At 37.7% G+C, this 20,580-nt stretch overlaps 2 protein-coding genes across 3 annotated transcripts in view; both read left to right on the top strand.

Moving 5' to 3' along the window:
- The window catches only part of prkcg (protein kinase C, gamma), a 45,359-nt gene extending 40,752 nt beyond the window's left edge, over nucleotides 1-4,607 (top strand). Inside the window, exons 15-17 of the mRNA XM_053626078.1 lie at nucleotides 3,108-3,215; nucleotides 3,575-3,715; nucleotides 4,410-4,607. Coding sequence (XP_053482053.1) covers nucleotides 3,108-3,215; nucleotides 3,575-3,715; nucleotides 4,410-4,571 — 411 coding nt within the window. The 3' untranslated portion in view covers nucleotides 4,572-4,607. The remainder of the gene's footprint in view (nucleotides 1-3,107; nucleotides 3,216-3,574; nucleotides 3,716-4,409) is intronic.
- A 6,690-nt stretch (nucleotides 4,608-11,297) lies between these two features.
- cacng7b (calcium channel, voltage-dependent, gamma subunit 7b) overlaps nucleotides 11,298-20,580 on the top strand; it is a 31,728-nt gene continuing 22,445 nt past the window's right edge. Inside the window, exon 1 of one of the 2 annotated variants that reach the window (XM_053626064.1) lies at nucleotides 11,298-11,657. The gene's annotated coding sequence lies outside the window, so the exon portion shown is untranslated. Of the gene's footprint in view, nucleotides 11,658-11,695; nucleotides 12,146-20,580 lie in introns of those variants that run through there. The other variant, XM_053626068.1, reaches the window with a different exon arrangement.

Below are 20,580 nucleotides of genomic sequence, written 5' to 3'. Positions count from 1 at the left end.
GCAAAGCAGAAGCCATACATCAACACTATCCAGAAGCGCTGCCAACTTTTATGGGCTCGGTCTCATCTGAGATGGACAGTAACACAGTGGAATCGTGTTTGGTGGTCAGACGAGTCAACATTTCAAATAGTTTTTGGACAAAACAGCCGTCGTGTTCTCCGGACCAAAAAGGAAAAAGACCATCCAAGCTTTTATCAGAGTCAGGTCCAAAAGCCAGTGTCTGTCCTCGTATGGGGGTGTGTCGGTTTCCATGGCATGGGTAACTTGCACATCTATGAGGACGCCATTAATGCAGAAAGATATCTATACATTTTGGAGCAACATATGCTGCCATCCAGAGCAGGACAACGACAAACCACATTCTTCCCAGATTACAAGAGCATGGTTGCGTAAGCAGAGAGTGCGGGTGCGAGTATGGCCTGACTGCAGTCCTGACCTGTCTCCGAGTGAGAATGTGTGGCGCATTATAAAGCACAAAATAAGGCAACAAAGGCCCTGTATAGTTGCGCAGCTGAAGAAATGCTTAATGGATGAATAAGGAAAAGTTCTGCTTGCTAAACTTAACCAACTGGTGTCTTCAGCGCCCAAACGCTTAATAAGTGTTATTAAAAGAAAAGATGATGTTACACAGTGGTAAACAGTCGACTGTCCCAACTTGTTTGGATTGTGTTGCAATCATCAGATTTGAAATGAGTGTATATTTTCAAAATAAATTAAATTCACAAAGTAAAACATCAAATAATGTGTTGATAATGTGTTTTCAATATAGTACAGGGTGAATAGAATTTTCAAATGACTCTTTTTTTGTATTTTCATACTGGCCCAACCTTTTCAGAATTGGGGTTGTACTATTTCATCCACAATTTAAGTAACTTATATATAACTATGATTAACTCACATGAGGGCATTTCTGTGTCAGCTGTAAATGACTGGATACAGAGTATGGGTTTAGGTTGACTAATTACATTCTGTGTAAACAGTAAGAATGTGGTGTCTTACACAATGTGTATGCAGTTTATACACAGTTTATGTATGCAGATTATTGTGTGTTTTCAAAAACAGTAGACTGTTTGAGAAAAACATGTAATGCTCACTCCAATTATGTTCTAATAACTTTACATAATGCACCATAAAATATCTATGAATAAATAATTATTATTATGAATTTGACAATGAAACAAACATTTATAAATGATAGTTCATATCATTGTTTATTGCATGTAAATGAGCAAAAATCTGCTAACAAAAAAAATTAGCTAACATCTGAAGTGGCAAATGAACCTTAGAAATGATGGAAATGCTGGTGGCAACCTATCAGATTAACCACTGGTATAGTTTTTATTTAACCTAACTGTTCACTTAAGTAGGTTCAGTAAGCATTTAAATAGTATCTTATAGAAGTTAAAATAACACCTTATAATAACTTTCATAAATACATCAACAATAGAATAAACAATTACTATTTATTCAGAATTTTTATAAATGACACTTCATGTCTTGTTTGTTCATGTCAGTTAATGTGTGGATACTTTATTAACTAGTCATTTAATAGTGATGAACAAACAAATGGTTTGTTTTTACATTAACATTGCTTATGAATGATACTTAATTTAGTTGCTAATGTGTGTATACCGTATTATTGGATCATTAACAACTAAAATTTATTTCAAATGTGAAAATTAACAAATAATTATAAATGAGAGTTCATGTAGTTGCTCATGATTATAGTGTACAATGCCATGTACTTGAAAAAACAGCAATTCAACTTAGCAGTTACACATGTCTTGGCTAACTAATTAATGTAGGCTCGAGTGTTTTGGTTCTGATTGGTTCTTTTCCTTAGCACCATCCAAGTTCTGTGGAAATAAGCATACGTGTAGTTAATACATTCGGGGGAAAAAATAATGTAGTAATGTACATTTTAATTGATTAAAAGATAGCATTTCTATTGAGTGTGGGTATGGTCACTCTTGTAGAACAAATTTTGTTTGTAATATTATGTAATAGGCATTTTTTGTATATGCACTCAATGTTGTTTTAACATGCACAGGAACTTGGGATGCATATATTTTGATAGATTACAAGCCTACATATGAACAGCTTCCGCTCTATGTTTCATACTGCAAAAACATCTATAACTATTGAATTCATGCCTACACACATTTGTTAACAAGATTTTTAGCTCCATATGTATGACTATAGTTTACATGTTAACAAATACATATTATATACACATTGGATGAATGACATAAAGTTAGGTCTATATTAGAAAGGAATATTTCTCACTGATTCTTTGTATCTGAAATGTTTTTTAAACATTTATTAATGTTTTATTTGCTTATCAATGAAAGAATAAATAGTAAGGGTACACTGTACACTGTAGTAACGTAATACATTTGTTGATGCTTGTTAATGTTTACATTTGTTATAAACATATTTTGATTGTCAAATTCTGAATAACTAATAACTAGTTCATACCTCTTAATTATGTATTAATTAAAGTAATAATAAAGTGTTTTCAAAACAACTATAAAATGCTATTTAAATACTTCCTGAAACTATTTCAGTGATTACTGTTGGCTTCCTGGTTAACTATAAATGACCAGTGGTTAATCTGATAGGTTGCCTCCCTGCATTTCTGTCTTTTCTAAGGTTAATTTCCACTATCAGATGGTACTGTTGGCATTTACTTGTATCGTTGATCATTTTCCTATAATAACTCATACTGTACCATCCAGTAATAAACATATGAAATGTCTGAATGGGCAAGAGTGACATTGAAAATAACATACTTAGTTTTTTATAATCTTAATTTTAAACTAAGTTTAGTCCAGACAATAAATAAAAATGAATTACTACTGTATAAGATTCCTTACTGTTGTGTAGATATTGTCCATTGTTTATTACTGCATGGATTAACTTAATTCACTTCAATAAGGTTTATTGGCATGACCTTATATAGTTAAAAGATTGCCAAAGCATCATGGGAAAGGGAGGAACTGTAATTAACAAACAAATTTAATTATATCAAAAAAATGCCCATAAAAAGGAATGAAGATCGAACCAAAAATAACAATAACAATAATAACACTTTCACTCTCTCTCAGCCTCCATTTGATGGGATCGATGAAGAGGAGCTGTTTCAGTCCATCATGGAGCAAAGCGTATCGTATCCCAAGACTCTGTCTCGTGAGGCTGTTGCCATTTGCAAAGGGGTAATCTACTTCTGCTTTTATTAAAAGTATATTAAACCATGTATTTAAAATGAACTTAAATCCAGTCAACTGACTGTGTGGGCTATGAATACGCAATCGTTTGAGTGAGGAAGGAAATATAATTGAACTTCACTGGGCTTTTAAAACCAAAATAAAATTAAAAAAAATAATATTACTTGCACAGTTACTCAAGCACATGAAAAAAAAAAAATTAATCTCCACAAACCAATTTAAATGCAAAGTCTACAGAGTCTGCTGCACCAAATCTTTCAATTTTGAGCTAGGATTTAGAGAACCAGTCTCTCTCTCTCTCTCTCTCTCTCTCTCTCTCTCTCTCCCTTCTCTCTCTCTCTCTCTAGCTCTTGACCAAGAATCCAGTGAAGCGTCTGGGTGGGGGAGAGGCTGCAGAGAGAGAGATACGTGAGCATCCTTTCTTCCGTTGGATAGACTGGGACAGACTGGAAAGACTGGAGGTTCAGCCACCGTTCAAGCCCAGGCCTGTCAGTTCCCCTCAATAATATAACTCTCAGTGCTCTGTGTGTGTTTGTGTGTGTGTGTGTGTGTGCGCTTCACCATGTACATTATGTAGTGTCCAAATCTAACTTCAATATTGCACATATTAAAATATACAGTACTTTAATTGAGTTTCATGTTTGTTTATGTGACAAAAAGAAATTGTACAGAAAAGAAGAAAGACAGAAACTATAAATCAGTAATAGAAGTAGCAGTCAATTTCATAAACCTGCATCTTCAACACAAATATACATTTCTGACTTACAAGTAATAAATCCTGCTGGTTCACAGATCACAGGACACAATGTGGTGATTTTACACTGTATATAGTTGCAAGTTGTTATTTCAACCCAGCCTCCTCAACTCTTTACAGTCATTCATTTAGATTACCGTCCTCAAAACATAACATTAAAAAAATTGTTATTGTATCATGAGCATTGTAAAGATATAAATTAAGATTTGTAGCTATAATATGAGGAATCGCAAAGTGCCAACCACAAGCAGAAAACTTACAAAATCTGAGTACAGCATTGTGATTCATAAAATTATGATCTCATCCTTGCATTTAGAGGTGACAGGTTTTGACAATAAAATAGCTCTGCTGTGTATCTGTATACTGTATGTGTATGTATGCAAATTTGTGCTTCACATAATAGCTGCTTATTCCCTTTTATTTTATAGGGAGGGAAAAAAGGAGAAAATTTTGACAAGTTTTTCACGGCTGCCTCCGCAGCTCTGACTCCCTCTGATCCAGATGTTCTTGCAGCCATTGATCAGGAAGATTTCCAGGACTTTACCTACATAAACCCTGATTTTCCTGGCAGCCCTCTCACTGCTGTCTGAAATCACACAACACAAACAAACAATGCTCCTGTCTGAACTAGCAACTATTTATGATTTTGCTACATCCCCAAAACCTACCTTCCACAAAAGTCATGAATTATGCAGTGTTTTCCATTGAGTACTATTCAAAATGGATATTTTACTAACACACTAGTGTACAGTAAAGTGGCCAATGTTCAATTAGCTGGGCCTGTACAGATGACCTCTTTAGGAAATTGGATATAAACATTACATATATGCATGTCTCAGTTTCTCTCCAAGAGAAGATAAAGATCCAGAAAAAAAACAAAAAAAGAAGGAAATTCATTCTGTTCCATGATTTAAAGCAATACGTGTCTGATGAACACACTACTGTAGACTGTTCTCTTCACACAGGCCCTCTAGTGGTATAGATATATAATCTTCTCAAAGAGCACATACAGAAGTGATCATATTATCAGATTGAGTGATAAAGACTTTAAATATACTGTATCATCACACTCTCCAGTGCTGTTTGCAGTCCTCTCTAGTTCCTAAACCAGCTTTTTGCATGTGACAAAATACAGTAGTCTTATTTTTGATACTGGGACCATACAGCTCATCACAGTAATGACACAAAAATATAAGTGAAGCATTAACTCATCCTCATTAAATCATTAATTATTCAGTAAGTTGTCATCAAGCACAATGGGAGTTTTTAAGAGATTAACTGCATGTCATTGAGTTAATATTCTTATATGTTTGCTCATGTTTATAGCTGGTGTGATGCCTTATTATACAACCCCAATTCCAAAAAAGTTGGGATGCTGTGTAAAATGTAAATAAATGTAAATAAAAAGAGAATGCAATAATTTGCAAATCTCATAACCCCATGTTATTCACAATAGAACGTAGAAAACATAAAAATGTTTAAACAGGAAATGTACCATTTTAGAAAAACATAAGGTAATTTTGAATTTCATGGCCACAACAAAAAAGTTGGGACAGGGGCAACAAAAGGCTGGAAATGTATGTGTTACTAAAAAGAAACAGCTGGAGGAACATTTTGCAACTAATTAGGTTCATTGGCAACAGGTCAGTAACATGATTGGGTATTAAAAAAAAATAATATCTTAGAGAAGCAGAGTCTCTCAGAAGTAAAAATGGGATGGAATCTGGATGGAAGCATATGTTCCTCTAAAACCTGTATATAACTTTCAGCATTGATGGTGCCTTTCCAGATGTGCAAGCTGCCCAATCCATAGGCACATACCATGTTTCTATGTTCTATTGTGAATAATATATGGGTATATATATGGGTTTATGAGATTTGCAAATCATTGCATTCTGTTTTTATTTACATGTATTTACATTTTACACAGCGTCCCAACTTTTTTGAAATTGAGGTTGTAAAACTTATATAACCCTGCACATGCTTCATCCTTTTAGTTTCCTGTTCTTCCCAATAGGCCTCATTTACGAAGGTGAATATGAATTGACTCATTTGTAAATCGTTCGTACAAGCGTGTACACAAACTGTCTGTGTGTAAATTTATACACAAGAAGACTAACAAATGTAAACCCTGATTGATCAGCTTCAAATCTTATAATTTGCAATGAGTGACTGCATTTTTATATATACGGATTATGCCGTCAGTGTAAATATAGATAGCAAGTCAACCCAAATCCATTTTAAGACAAATAAAGCTAGTTGTTCAATTAAGATGAAATGCTGCTGTATAAAAGGAGGATGTACTGGTCTGTGCAGATGGTAGCTGTAGGCAATGGCAAAATTTATATTACTGGAAGAGTTAGCACATGATGCTAACAAGTTTGGTTTGAGCCATTATAGCTTCCAATTGACATTGGCATGCAGACCATAAGTCATCACACAAGCTATTCTCCAGGAATCCAACCTTCATGATTCCCAGCCATTAGGGAGAAGCATGTTTTATTTAATTTCCTAGAAAGCTGTATCTTCACCATGCTACGCCTTCTTAAATACTGTTCTTAACTACCCAGTGAAATATTGTTGTATAATATGCTTAATCTCTCAGCACAGAGATTAAAGGTATTTCCATAAATCTAATGGAATACTTAGAATAATGTTATATCTGGAAATTATTTTTCACAGTGGCAGGAAAACCAATGGAATAGCTTCTTTAAGTCACTAGTTAAGTTAAAGTCAGTTAATAGTTAATATTTCATTTTCATGTTGAGAATACTAGTTACAGATGATCATAGTATTTTGATGTCTGAAGCTGATGCCTTCATTTTCGTGCAAAGGATTTTAGAAGAATTGCGCAGCTCATGCTATACTGACAACCTCATTTCATCTTATATTGTTTTTAATACCATAAGTGATAAGGAGGTATAAAATGTATTGTGGTGTCCAAATATAACAAATATACAACAAATGTGTATTGATGATCAACTTTTTTGCTTGTTCTCTTCAGAAATATCTGTCATGCAAGCAAATGTATGTATGAATTAAAGTGTATATGCTTAACAAATCTCTGTATACAGGAAATATATTAAAATACATATATGCTTTGAAGTGACTATTGTTTAAAAATACTATTGTTTGAAAAAATGAAAGGAATTCTAGTTAAGTAAAAAAACAAAAATCACAAAAAGTGACTGGTGACCAATTAAGTCTGAATTCTAGTGCTAAATTGTTCTGTAAAAATCTGGAAGGAGCTTATTAGATAAGGTAAGAGAAGGTAAGAGAATAAATTAGATCAGTTAGACCTTCAAAAAAAAATCACTATCCATATAGGTCATAATAAGCACTGGTGATTGTGCTGTGTAGCTAACTAAGTAGGCTTTTTCTGAGTCTATCAATCAACACAATTATTACATACTGTATTATAGCACTGTTGAATTCTTGAATCTGACTGGTCAGAAGGTGTTGAAAAATTTTATATAACAGTACGGCTCTGACCATAGTGCTGGCTATAATGCATAATCACTGGTTTACATTAAAGTGCTCATTTGAATACTCTATTGTTTCTATAGTGATGCATCACACCACCCCATCATTCGTTATTTCCTGTAATGGCACAATTATGTCATATTTTAAAATATAATTTTCATTCAAACACATAAACTCTGCTATTTGAATGATAATCACTACAATTTAATCAGATTTACCAAAAAGTATTCAAGAAACATTTCTTGGTAACAGTGACGTGTAAGTGGATTCTCTAGTATGAAAAAAATAATTATAGTAAAAAACTAAAGTAATTCATTCATTAAAACATTTTACATTGCATTGTGGCTGTAGCTTAATTTTAGACAAGTAAGTAACATCACCTAAAAAGATCAGCAGATGATGGATTGCATTATAAATTTGGAGTGAATTTTCAGGCTTGTGTGTGTATATGTTTAGTTTTGAGGCTGTGAATGAGGTTAGGGAGACTCTATAGGCTGTCTGCACAGTGCGTGCAGTTTCAGGCCTGGCCTGGTTTGAGTCAGAAAAGCTGACCTGGAAAAGAATCTAAAACTATCCAGCTTCACAACCTAAGCCTCCACTGACATGCAGCAGAACTGCAGCAAGACATGGTGTCCATATAGAACAGAGGAGAGGAGAAGGGAGGAAAGATGAGTGGAGGAGATATGACTGGAGGGAAAAAGGGAGAGGAGGAGAAGTGAGTGGAAGAGAGGAGAGCTGACAGAAAGAGAATCGTAAAAGGCAGGAGAGAAGTGAAGAGGCAAAGACAGGAAAGATCTGGAATTGGGATAAGAAGAGTAAAAGGGGATAGGATGTGACCCCCATCTGAATCAGCAAAATAAATATTTGAGTAAAAGCAAAAGGAAACTAAAAGACAAAGTAAATCAATACATATGAAATGAGTGTACAGAAAATGTAATTGCAAAGGCAGAAATCCAGAGAAGAAGTGATTATGAAGTTTACTCCAATTGCATAGACATGCCAACACACAGGAAAACAGTAGATCTGAAGAACAACTTCTAATTTACTTTTCTAATTGTCTCTTCTAATTTACTTTTACAGACTTGAGCCATAAGGAAACATCTGAAAGACACAAGACCTACAGTGGGGTCCAAAAGTCTGAGACCACATTGAAAATCTATTTTTTTATTATTATTATTTAAAATTGGAAATAAACAGACGGTTTTAGAATTTTGAAATATCTAAAAAGAAAGAAAATAAATGTTCAATATCTTGAATATTTAATATTCAAGATCCCGCACTATTTTTGGTTCCCTATTTAAATGTAAGCAAATTAGTGATATTGACCATGTTAACTGCTTTGTACAAAAGGTCAGATTTTCCTCATGCCTGATAAAATGGTTCATATGATTTTGCACAAACTTTTGGAGTCCATCCCAGCTTGAGTGCATACTGTCATTAAAGAAAAAAAAAAAAGGTGGGGGGACACGACATACCAAATACTAAGAAGCTCTACTTTTCAGTCAATTTGTTGTCAATTATATAATTTGTAATGAAAACTGTTGTATTATATTAGAAAAAACTGCTTTGTACAAAAGGTCAGATTTTCCTCATGCCTGATAAAATGGTTCATATGATTTTGCACAAACTTTTGGAGTCCATCCCAGCTTGAGTGCATACTGTCATTAAAGAAAAAAAAAAAAGGTGGGGGGACATGACATACCAAATACTAAGAAGCTCTACTTTTCAGTCAATTTGTTGTCAATTATATAATTTGTAATGAAAACTGTTGTATTATATTAGAAAAAACTGCTTTGTACAAAAGGTCAGATTTTCCTCATGCCTGATAAAATGGTTCATATGATTTTGCACAAACTTTTGGAGTCCATCCCAGCTTGAGTGCATACTGTCATTAAAGAAAAAAAAAAAAGGTGGGGGGACACGACATACCAAATACTAAGAAGCTCTACTTTTCAGTCAATTTGTTGTCAATTATATAATTTGTAATGAAAACTGTTGTATTATATTAGAAAAGAATGCAAAACAGAAGCATTTTCACTAGTGCTCTTGCTCTCAGACTTTTGAACCCCACTGTATATCATTAATATAAAATGTTGATTAATGGGAAATTGTCATTATTTGATTGATTATAACATGTAATAATCACATAAGAGTTCAACTTTCCCCTCTACGGTTTTAGATATGACCTTGTTTCTGGATAGACAGACAGATTGAATGAAGATGAAACGCATCCACACAACATGATGCTACCACCACCATGCTGTACTGTGCAGATGGTGTTCTCAGTGTGATGATCAGTGTTGAGATTCCACTAAACGTCATACTTTGTGCCAAGGCCATAAAGTTGAGTTTTGGTTTCATCAAACCAGAGAATCTTTCTCTCACATGCCTTTTGTCAAACTCAAAATAACTGATGACATTGCTTTATTGACCTTGTCTGATTACTGCAGCTCTTGTTCAGATTCTAGCAGGCATGGACTGTGATGTTAGAGAGCAAACTACTACACAAAAATTACAAGGCAAAATGTTATATGTTGAGTATGTTAAAATGTATGTTAAAATATACTCAGTAGTTGTGAACCACAATCGAATATGTCAAAAGGATTCAACAATGTTCTTTAGTGAGGTCTTTTTGTTTTAGCCACTGTATTTCATTGCTGTTTGAAACAGTTAACTTACACATTCTTGCTGATGAGGCTGCCGAGAAAGCAAAACCACCTCTCTATGCTTCTCTCCATTTCACCTCTCCCCCTCTGTCTCTTCTTCCTCTTATCACTTCATCCTGGTTGGCTCCCGGAGGGCATGGAGTGATATAATGGGACACCCTCAGTTCCCATGCCTATTAAATTCCAACATAACCTCCTTACTGTAACTGTCCCTGCCTCTCAACTGCTTGTCACCCTCTGAGCCATTTACCTATTGAATTTCACAAGTTCTTCTGTTCATTTAAAATGCATTTGTATAATCAAATATAAACTCTTCCTCCTTCACTGGTCATAAGATAAAGACACTTGTTAAACATGTTAAACATGTTTAAATAAGTAGCATTAGATGTGTGTATTCATCTCTGTGAGCATGTGTCTGGACAAAGGCATACTGTAAGACAGCATGACTACACTGTGAATAAATTAAGCAATTTCAGCAAATAACTGACAAATCTTGACAGATCTTCTTCTTGTATCTAAAGCTATGTACATCTTGTAATATCTTAAGATCTCAATCTGCTTGAGGTCAGAGTGTACCATATGCTATTGATATAGCTTCTAAAAATACAAGATTTCCTCATCAGGGACCAAGGACAAAACCCAAGAGAAAAGAAGAGAGAGAGAAAAAAAAAGAAAAAGAGAGAAACTATACATTAAAGCGGGTGTAAACTGTACTGTATATACACACATGTATTTATACTGTTACGCTTGGTTTTAAGTGTGTATAAGAGAGATTTTGATCACTTCTGATTACAAGTGATAATGGAAGCGGCACATCTCCAAGGTCCTAGTTTGATCCTGAGCTTGGGTTTCTGTTAGTGTTCAAGTTCTGTGTGAGTTCTCCCATGCCTGCTTGAGTCCAGGTCCTCCAGGTAGTTGCTACTCACTTAGCGTCCTGAGTAGACAAAGGGAATGAAATTTGCCGGGAGAATTAAATTTGTCCCAGTCAGGGCCAGGGGGTGTGAAATTTCCCCCTGCCCTCTGATTCTCCGTGTGCAGCTGATGTTTCTGGATGTGTGAATCCGTGACGCATGGTTTGTGCTTTTATACCGTGAGAAAAGCATTGATCTGTGGACAGGTGCACTGCAGTCTTCTTCCAACACCCCCCGACCCCCCCCCCCCCCCCCCCCCACCCGAAAAAATAAAAAATAAATCTGCTAACCAGTTAGAGAATAAGATCTTAGCATCTTATAAGTCAGTGGCAGACATTAAAGTGGAGAATCATTCACTTCCTTTATTTCCTTCATCTCTGGTTGGTTACCTTAGCTTACTGCATCACTTCAGTATGGGGAGTAGAGAGTGCGCAGAAAGAAAGAAGAGCGGGAAAATATGCGCACCCGAGGAGAGAGAGAGAGAGAGAGAGAGAGAGAGAGAGAGAGAAACAGAGAGAGAGAGAGAGAGAGAGAGAGCAGGGTTTTTTTAAACTGGACATCTCTGCTGTGAGGATCTCGGCTGTGCTGGCAGGATCCTCTAGCCTCTTTGGAAAGGGTGAGTTCGTGAATTCTGTTTAACCCTCTCTTTGTGTGTGTGTGTGTGTGTGTGTGTGTGTGTGTGTGTGTGTGTGTTTGTCGTGATCTGAAGCACGCTTTTACTCAATCCTATACTGTAAGCTGCATGTCAGGAGTTCCGCCCTTTGCACAGATGTTCCAGCTGTAGAGCTAAAAGCGTGAATGTGTTGTGACTGTACAGTATCTGCTCCACATCTGGAGTCACACATCTGTGTGTGAGAATTATTTGCAGGAATTTTCTAATGAGTGCTGTAATGCCTCTCTGTGTAAGTACAGTACAGTAGTAGCTACAGTGCCGCATGCGTGTAAGTGAAACCATATGCCACGGGGACGAGCTCTGGACAGCGTGTTGTATGGATGAGAGAAGCATTCTGCCGGTTCAACCTGTGTCTAATTACCATGACGCATACAGTATTCACAGACGCGGGATTTTTATGACGTAAGGTAAATACCGGAGCGTGTTAAAAGGTAGGTTAAAGATAGCTTGGCGATAATAATGAAATGTTAGTTTATACTAACATAGCCTATGTGACTGCTGGTGTGATTAATAACTGAGTTTTTCTTTGTTAGTTTATTATTTCTGTCTTGCTTATGCGATCTTTAAAGAGCACCTATGGTGTTGGCGTTCGGTGTTGCAGTGCTCATTCAGGGTCACTATTCTTACACTGGTCATTAATTCATTATTAGGGTATGACATGACTTGTAGCAACCTTTAAGCGTACACTGAAAGAATGGAGACGGCAGTGAGCAACTGAGCGTTTGCAGTAGTTTATGCTTGAACTGAGCGCGCTCCCGTGCAGGCGCGCACTTGAGCATTGGACTGATCTCATTTTTTTAGGCCAAGGACTTTCCATACCTCAGCCTTATCCGTGAGTCTCTCTCTCTCTCTCTCTCTCTCTCTCTCACTCTCTCACACTCACTCACTCACACACACACACACACACACTTTTTCTCTCTCCCTCCTGCACTCCCTGTCCCTATTTTACTCTGAGACTTTCACCCACGCCAATCACATTTTGGTTTCTAGGGTTTTCTAAAACTGATAAATTGAGAAGTTAGCTGATGTGACATCCCTGTCTCATTCAAGCCTTTGAAAGTCCACATCTAGGTTTGTATTATACGTGTGCTTTCTAATTTTCGTTCAAAGGGAAAACCCACTGAATAATCACTCTCCATTCCTTGTAACAATTTAACCCCTTAAACTCTCAGAATCCGTTGATGGGTGCAGACTTCTCACCAAATTGCTCAGTTTGGCAATGGTATACTTTTCTTATACTTTCAATGTAGTTACAGAATAATTCATAGCTACTCACTTACTTACTCACTCACTTTCAGTAAGCGCCTTTTCCTGGTTTGGGGTTGCACTGGATCCGGTGCCTATATTCTGGGGGGCAGGGACACTGCATGGATGGCATGCCAGGGCACCATGCACACATATCACTCCATAGCCAATCCATCTGCTCATATGTTTTTGGGAGGCAGAAGGAAAGCACAGAGCCTGGACGAAACCAAGCCGAAGTGGTGAGAACATTCACATAACCTTCACACAGATAATAACCCAGGCTCAGGATCATACTGCACCACTGTGTCACCATTAAGATAAATAACTGTATAAGTAATAATCTGTCTGATCTGGGGTGATTCCTCCCACATTGCACCCAGTGTTGCCGGGATAGGCTCTGGATCCTCCATGGCCCTGTTCAGGATAAAGCGCTTACTGAAGATGAACTAATAAGCTGGGACTTTATGGGCTTAAACATATGGAGCCTTCCATATTCCACGTAATACAAAAGTGCATAATAAATTGTTATAAAATCCTGCATACTGTAGCAGGTTGGTGAATGCCTGTATTTTTGATTCTACAGTAGGAGACCTGGCTATCTAGCACAAAGCCAAAATTTCTCCCTACTATCACCATTTCATTACCATGCAATCACTTTTCATCTGACTACTACTTGATGGTGTTGTTCTCATTTGCCTAAACCACTCACTCAAGAACACTGAGAATGTGGTATAGCTGTCTTGGGAGCAACGAAAGTGCAAAAATGTCGACTATCTAGACTGGCCTTGGACAAGCTGGTCTGTTTTCTGATTCAGTATACTTTCATGTACCTCTAAGCAATTTCACATTCTAAAAGGGATGAATATGGTGACTGTAATGTAATAAAGCAAACTAGTATTAAGATTCAGTGTGGCAAAATTTAGTTAAATATTAATAGAACTTGTTTTGGACTCAGTGATCAGTGAAGATGCACTGCAATATAACAGTAACATTAATCTTAATTAGATTGACTGGGGGGGCATGGTGGCTTAGTGGTTAGCACGTTTGCCTTGCACCTCTAGGGTTGGGGGTCTGATTACTGCCTCCGGCCTATGTGCACAAAGCTTGCATGTTGTTCTTGTGCTTTGGGGGTTTTGTCCGGGTGCTCTGGTTTCCTCCTCCAGTCCAAATATATGCATTGTAAGCTGACTGGAATCCTTAATTGTCCATAGTGTGTGAATGAGTGTGTGAGGGTGTGAGCAATGGTGCTGAGAGTGTCCACCACCTTCTGCCCCAAGTCCCCTGGGATAGGCTCCAGGCTCCCTGCGACCCTGTGTAGGATAAGTGGTACAGACAATGGATGGATGGATAGATTGACTGGTCACTACTGACATAAAAAGTTACATCAGAGTTTGTGCAAAGCTTATGATGTGGATTCAAATACAATTTACAATTACATAATATAACAGGTCATAGAATAAGTCTCTTTGTTTTTTTGTTTTTTTTGGTGTTGTTGTTTTTTTTTACTTAAATCGGTATTGAATATGTACAAACATCTGTTCCATGGTTCGTGTTTTGTCCTTTATTATGAAGATTGGCTGATTCAGATCCACAAAATGCCTGCACAGCCAAAGACTGTGTTTATTCAAATTTAAATAAGAAAATGTGCAGTCTACATGAATACATAGCCTCATACTACAGCAGTACACACAGCCTGAGGGGAGCGCACAATACCTGTAGGGTGCCTAATGTCCTCACTCTCTCTCTCTCTCTCTCTCTCTCTCTTTCTCTCTCTGAACTGCCATGTAAGGACAGGGGCTTGAGCGCTGTCCTGTTGAGCTGAAAGGTTATTCTCTTCACTCTTGATGCTAGGAATCACTATGTTTTCTCCAAATAGAGCATGCACATTTAAAAATACAGGTTCTTTAATGGTTCTTTACAGCACCATAGGTTCTACAAAAACCTTTTTCTTGTCAAGAATCGTTTTTTATTGTATAGGGTTCTTGAGTTGAGCTATAGTGGCAAGAAAAAGTATGTGAACCTTTTGGAATTTCATGGTTTTCTGCATAAATTTATCATAAAATGTGATCTGATCTTCATCTACGTCAAGGGTATTGACAAATATAATGTGTCTAAAATAATAACAAAAAAATGCTGATCCCTCATGTCTTTATTGAGAACAACCAAAAAAACCTCATAGTGTTTGTGGAAAAAGTATGTGTACCCTTGAGTTAATGACCTCAAAAAAGCTAATTGGAGTCAGGTTTTAGCACATCTGGAGTCTTGTTAAGAAAATGACTTTGGAGGAGTGGACTACAGCTACATTGACTGATAAAAACCCCTCAAACTTTTGGAGTTTGCTCTGCACAAGAAGCACACGCTTATGTGAACCATGCCTCGCCAAAAAGAGCTTTCAGAGGATCTACGATCAAGAATTGTTGATTTACATAAAGCTGGCCAGGGTTACAAAGTGATTTCAAAAACTTTAGAAATTCACCAGTCTACAGTTAGGCAAACATTCTACAAATGTAGACAATTTGCGACTGTTGCTACTCTACCAAGAAGTGGGAGCCCAGTCAAAATGACACCAAGAGCACAACGAAGACTCATTAATGAGGCAAAGAAACAACCCCGAATGACAGCCAAGGATTTGAAGGCATCATTGGAACTGGCTAACATCTCTGTTCATGAGTCTACAATACGTAAAACATTGAACAAGCAGGGTATCTACAGCAGGACACCACGAAGGAAGCCACTGCTTACTAAAAAGAACATTGCTGCATGCCTGAAGTTTGCAAAAGAGCACACTGACACTCCACAGCAGTATTGGCAAAATGTTTTGTGGACGGATGAAACTAAGATTGAACTATTTGGAAAAACCACACAGCACTACATCTGGCGTAGAAAGGGCATGGCATATCATCATGAAAACATCATCCCAACCGTAAACTGTGGTGGAGGAAACATCATGATTTGGGCCTGCTTTGCTGCATCAGGGCCTGGTCAGCTTGCAATCATTGAAGGGAAGATGAATTCCCAAGTATATCAGACAATTCTTCAGGATAATGTGAGAATGTCTGTACGTCAGCTGAAACTGTGTAGAAGTTGGGTGATCCGACAGGACAACGACCCAAAACACCGGAGCAAGTCCACAACTGAATGGCTTCAGAAAAACAAAATCGGCCTTTTGGAGTGGCCAAGTCAGAGCCCAGACGTCAACCCAGTAGAGATGCTATGGAATGACTTGAAGAGAGACATACACATGAGACGTCCAAAGAATATGACAGAGCTAAAGCAGTTCTGCCAGGAAGAATGGGCTAAAATTCCTCCTAAATGATGTGCAGGTCTGATCCACAGCTACAGGAATTGCCTGGTTGAGGTAATTGCTGCCAAAGGGGGGTCAACCCCTTTGAATTGAATATGTAGTCAATTAATTCTAAGGGTTCACTTACTTTTTCCACTGCCATTTTGAATGTTGAATGAGTGTGTTCAATAAAGACATGAGGGATCAGAATTTTTTTTGTGTTATTATTTTAGACACATTATATTTGTCAATACCCTTGATTTAGATGAAGATCAGATCACATTTTATGACAAATTTATGCAGAAAACCATGAAATTCCAAAATGTTTACATACTTTTTCTTGCCACTGTATACGGCTCTTTGGCGATTAAAGGAGTTCTTTTTTTTGTTATAGGTGCTTCAGAGCAGTCTATTGGTTCTTCGAGGTATCATCCCTTAACAGATTAAAGTGAACCCTATAAGGTTCTTTGTGGGACTGGAAAAGGTTCTCCTGGCATCACTCTTAACAACCTTACTTTGAATCTTTAAAGGACAAACTAAGGACTGTTTAGAGAAGTTAGAGAACTTATCATAATATGGTTCCTTTCTGGGTTCTTTAAAGCACCAGTAAATATATTGTTCTCTAAAGAACTTGAGAGTAAAAAGTTCTTTGTACAACTTAAAAGGGTTCCCCTATGGCATCAGGCTGAAAAAAACATTTTTGGTTCTAATTGGAACCTTTATTTTTAAGAGTGCAACATCTTTTTTAACATTAGCTTTGTATTGTGTTGTTCATAATTGTATCACTTTAATTATTCATACACATTTACTGATTAAATGTGTATAATACATTACTCTGTAAGCATCTGGGCTTTAACAGAATAGCTTAGCCAAAAATGACATTTATTCAGTTTTCACCGTACACCACTGGAGTAAACAAAAATATAAAATTATATGTGCCTATAGAGAAACCAGAACTGAAGCACAGAATAACAAATAGAACAACCAAATTAGATTTACTGAAGCCCAAACCGTGGTGTAAGTATTTTCACACTTAAACCAAAAGTAATTTAGAGATTTCCTTCAGGAAACACAAAGCAGCAAAGCACAGCAAACCGCTGAAGTACTGCAATCACGCTTTCTTTTGTTCTTTTTCTTTTTTTAGCCTGTGGTGGTAGTTGTCTTGATTAATGAGATTTCCTCAAAACTCAAAATTTCAGTGAGCTCTCTTTCAAATGAAAGAATGGATAAGTAGTTCAGTCGGCCAGTGAGCATAGCTGCCCTGTTACTTATTTTGATCAGGGTTTTTGCCCTATTTTGAATCTCTTGCTGGAGCACATCTAGTTTGAGTGTGTGCACTTAAATCCTATTGACTAAATCCAAAAAGGCTATTGTTCTCTGATAATATGTAATCTTGTAAAGAATTATGATTTGTAAGTAATTAACATAATATTGTATATAAATCGGGTTATTCAATAATCTAGTGTGTCAAAATACAGCCAATTAAACAGCAAAAAGACTGCAACTAGACCTACTGTAACAGAGGCAAATCTTATATGGCTGAACTGCTTGCTTTCCTCATCAATTTGCCAGTAGTAGTGTTTAAGATTAGATACTGAACTGGCAGTTGAGATGGTTTAGGCACCTTACAAGGATATCGCTTGGGTTGGCTCCTGCTATCAGCTGTAACCCCCAGCTGGATCAAATACCCACTTGAGATATTATACACTACATGGCCAAAAGTATGTGGACAGCTGACCATCACACTCCTGTGTGCATGTTGAAAATCCTAGTGCAGATTTAGTGCCTCCTTTCTTGCTATGACATATTCCACATTATGTGAAGTATTTCCAATAGATTTGGTGGATTTTGTGGATTTCCCATTCAGCCACAAGAGCATTAGTGAGATCAGGGAGTGAGGTTGAGCAAGAAGGCCTGGCATGTAGTTTTCATTCAATACATCCAAAAAAATATTCAGTGGGGTTGAGGTCAGGGCTTTGTGCAGGTCACTCGAGTTCTTGTACTTCAACCTTGGCAAACCATGTCTTTATGCACCTCACTTTGTGTACAGGGGCATTGTCATGCTGGAACAGGTTTGGGGTTTGGGTCCCTTAGTTTCAATGAAGGGAAATTGTAATGCTACCTCAATCAAAGATATTCGAAAAAATTGTGTGCTTCCAACTGTACCCATACTGTGTGGTCATGTGTCCACATACGTTTGGCCATATAGTGTATCTCACAGTTGGCTTGGGAAAATCTTGGGATCCTGCTGTAGTTGTTGAAATCTGTACGTTCTCAATGTGCTGCCATACACGCAGACCCCCACCAGGAAGTGAATGAATGTAAATGAATGAATGAATGAATGAGTTTATTAGCTGCAACTGTGGGTGCAGTTTCCAGCTATCACCGGGTATCAGCCAGATGATCACCACAATGTTCATGCTGGGCTGATCCAGCCACAAGAAGCTCTGTGGTCAGGACCTGATCGATGATGACCAATTATGGCTGGAGGATAAACACTCAGAGAAAATACAAGCTACATATTCTGTATACACAAAAACAATGTATGGGGAATCTGTTGAAGTGGCTAGCAAAGTAACTGTGCATGATACACTTGCACCAGTACAAAAGACACTAGCATATCAGTTTCACCACATTGGAGAGAATGAGGGAGGCATAGTGATTTAGCTGTTAGCATGTTTGCCTCACATCTTCAGGGCTGGGGTTTCAATTCACACCTCCACCCTGTGTGTGTGGACTTTGCATGTTCTCCCCCGTGCTTCAGGGGTTTCCTCCGGGTACTCTGGTTTCCTCCCCCAGTCCAAAAGAGGTGCGCTGTATGCTGATTGGCATCCCTAAATTGTCTGTAGTGTGTGAATTGTGTGCGATTATTCCCTGCGATGGGTTGGCACCCTGTCCAGAGTGTCCTCCGCCTTGTGCCACAAGTCCCCGAAGATAGGATCCAGGCTCCCTGTGACCCTATGTAGCATAAGCAGTACAGAGAATGGATGGATGGTGAGAATGATCCACCAGCAGTAATTCAGTGGTCCCTATAAATATTTCCCTTTCCTGCACTTACACACTAAAAGTTATAAAAGGTTCTTAAAAAAGTGTGCCACAGTGGCGCAGCTGGTAGTGTTGCCATCTCACAGCTTCAGGATTCCCTGCTTGGATCCTGAGCTTGGGTTACTGTCTGTGTGGAGTTTCTTTGCACGTTCTTCCCGTGTCTGCATGACTTTCCTCCAAGTTCTCAAGTTTCGTCCCACGTTCCAAAAAACATGTGAGTAGGTGGATTGGCTAAGATAAATTGCCCCAAAGTGTGAATGTGTGTGTGCATGGTGCTCTACAATGGACTGGTGTACCATCTAGGGTGTATTCCATTCCAGTGTTCCTGGAATAGCTCCAGGTACACCATCACCCTGACCAGGATAAAATGGTTGCTGAGAGTGAATGATGTTCTTAAACAAAGGTATTTTTCAGGGAAGCTTTAAAATAATATGCCTGCAGTCTTTTTTTTTTTTTACCTTCTTACTTTTCTAATCCAACTCTTAATGATTGACACATTTAACACTATATATAGTTGCTATTAAAGAAGAATAAAACAGGATGTAATTTTTAAGTTAAATATTGTGAATGAATATGATATTCTTATTGCTAGTCCTGGGCTCACATCTAACTCCTTCTCCATCAACTCCTTTTTAGAAACCTTCTGTCCATGCAGAGCTTGGCACACACCACACTCACCCAGCAGGTTTCCTCTAGCAGCCAGGCAGAACTGCAGCACTGTAACGGTCTCTGATGTCCTCAGCTTTCCCCCCCTTCTTTCTGACTCCATGTCTCACTTTCTCTCTGTTTTAAATTAATATGCATGCTCTAATCAATCTAGTCATGTATATTCATATATCATGGCTGTGGTGGATGTGATGGCCTCCATTGGACTTTGATGTAGCTCTTAGTCTAGAGGATTATCAGCTCAGGCACTGCAGATGGCCTGTAGCTTGCATCTGCATCATCTGTCTCTTTCATTGTTTGTATCCATGCTGTCACTCCATCATTCTCTAACTTACCCCTCCCTTTGTCTCCTTTTTTTTGTTCCTTTTGCTATATCTTTTCTCTCTCCTGCTCCCTCTCTCTCTCTCTCTCTCTCTCTCTCTCCCTGCGGTACGTTGGTCTTGTCCCTCGGGGTGCTACTCTGAGTCACCAGCTCTGGAAGACAGACAGGAGATAACAGTCTGAAAACATTCCTATGCAGATTCATACACAAAAACATATACAGAAACACATACACAGAATCTGTGCCTCTTAATCTCTGTCTATAATAGGGCATTTATATCTTAGGCACTCTCTCACAGTAGTCAT

This window comes from Ictalurus furcatus, chromosome 1 (genome assembly GCF_023375685.1).
Source record: "Ictalurus furcatus strain D&B chromosome 1, Billie_1.0, whole genome shotgun sequence".
Classification (NCBI taxonomy): Eukaryota; Metazoa; Chordata; class Actinopteri; order Siluriformes; family Ictaluridae; genus Ictalurus; species Ictalurus furcatus.
The sequence above is the reverse complement of the archived record's forward strand: the minus strand, read 5'-3'. Positions and strand labels throughout refer to the sequence as shown.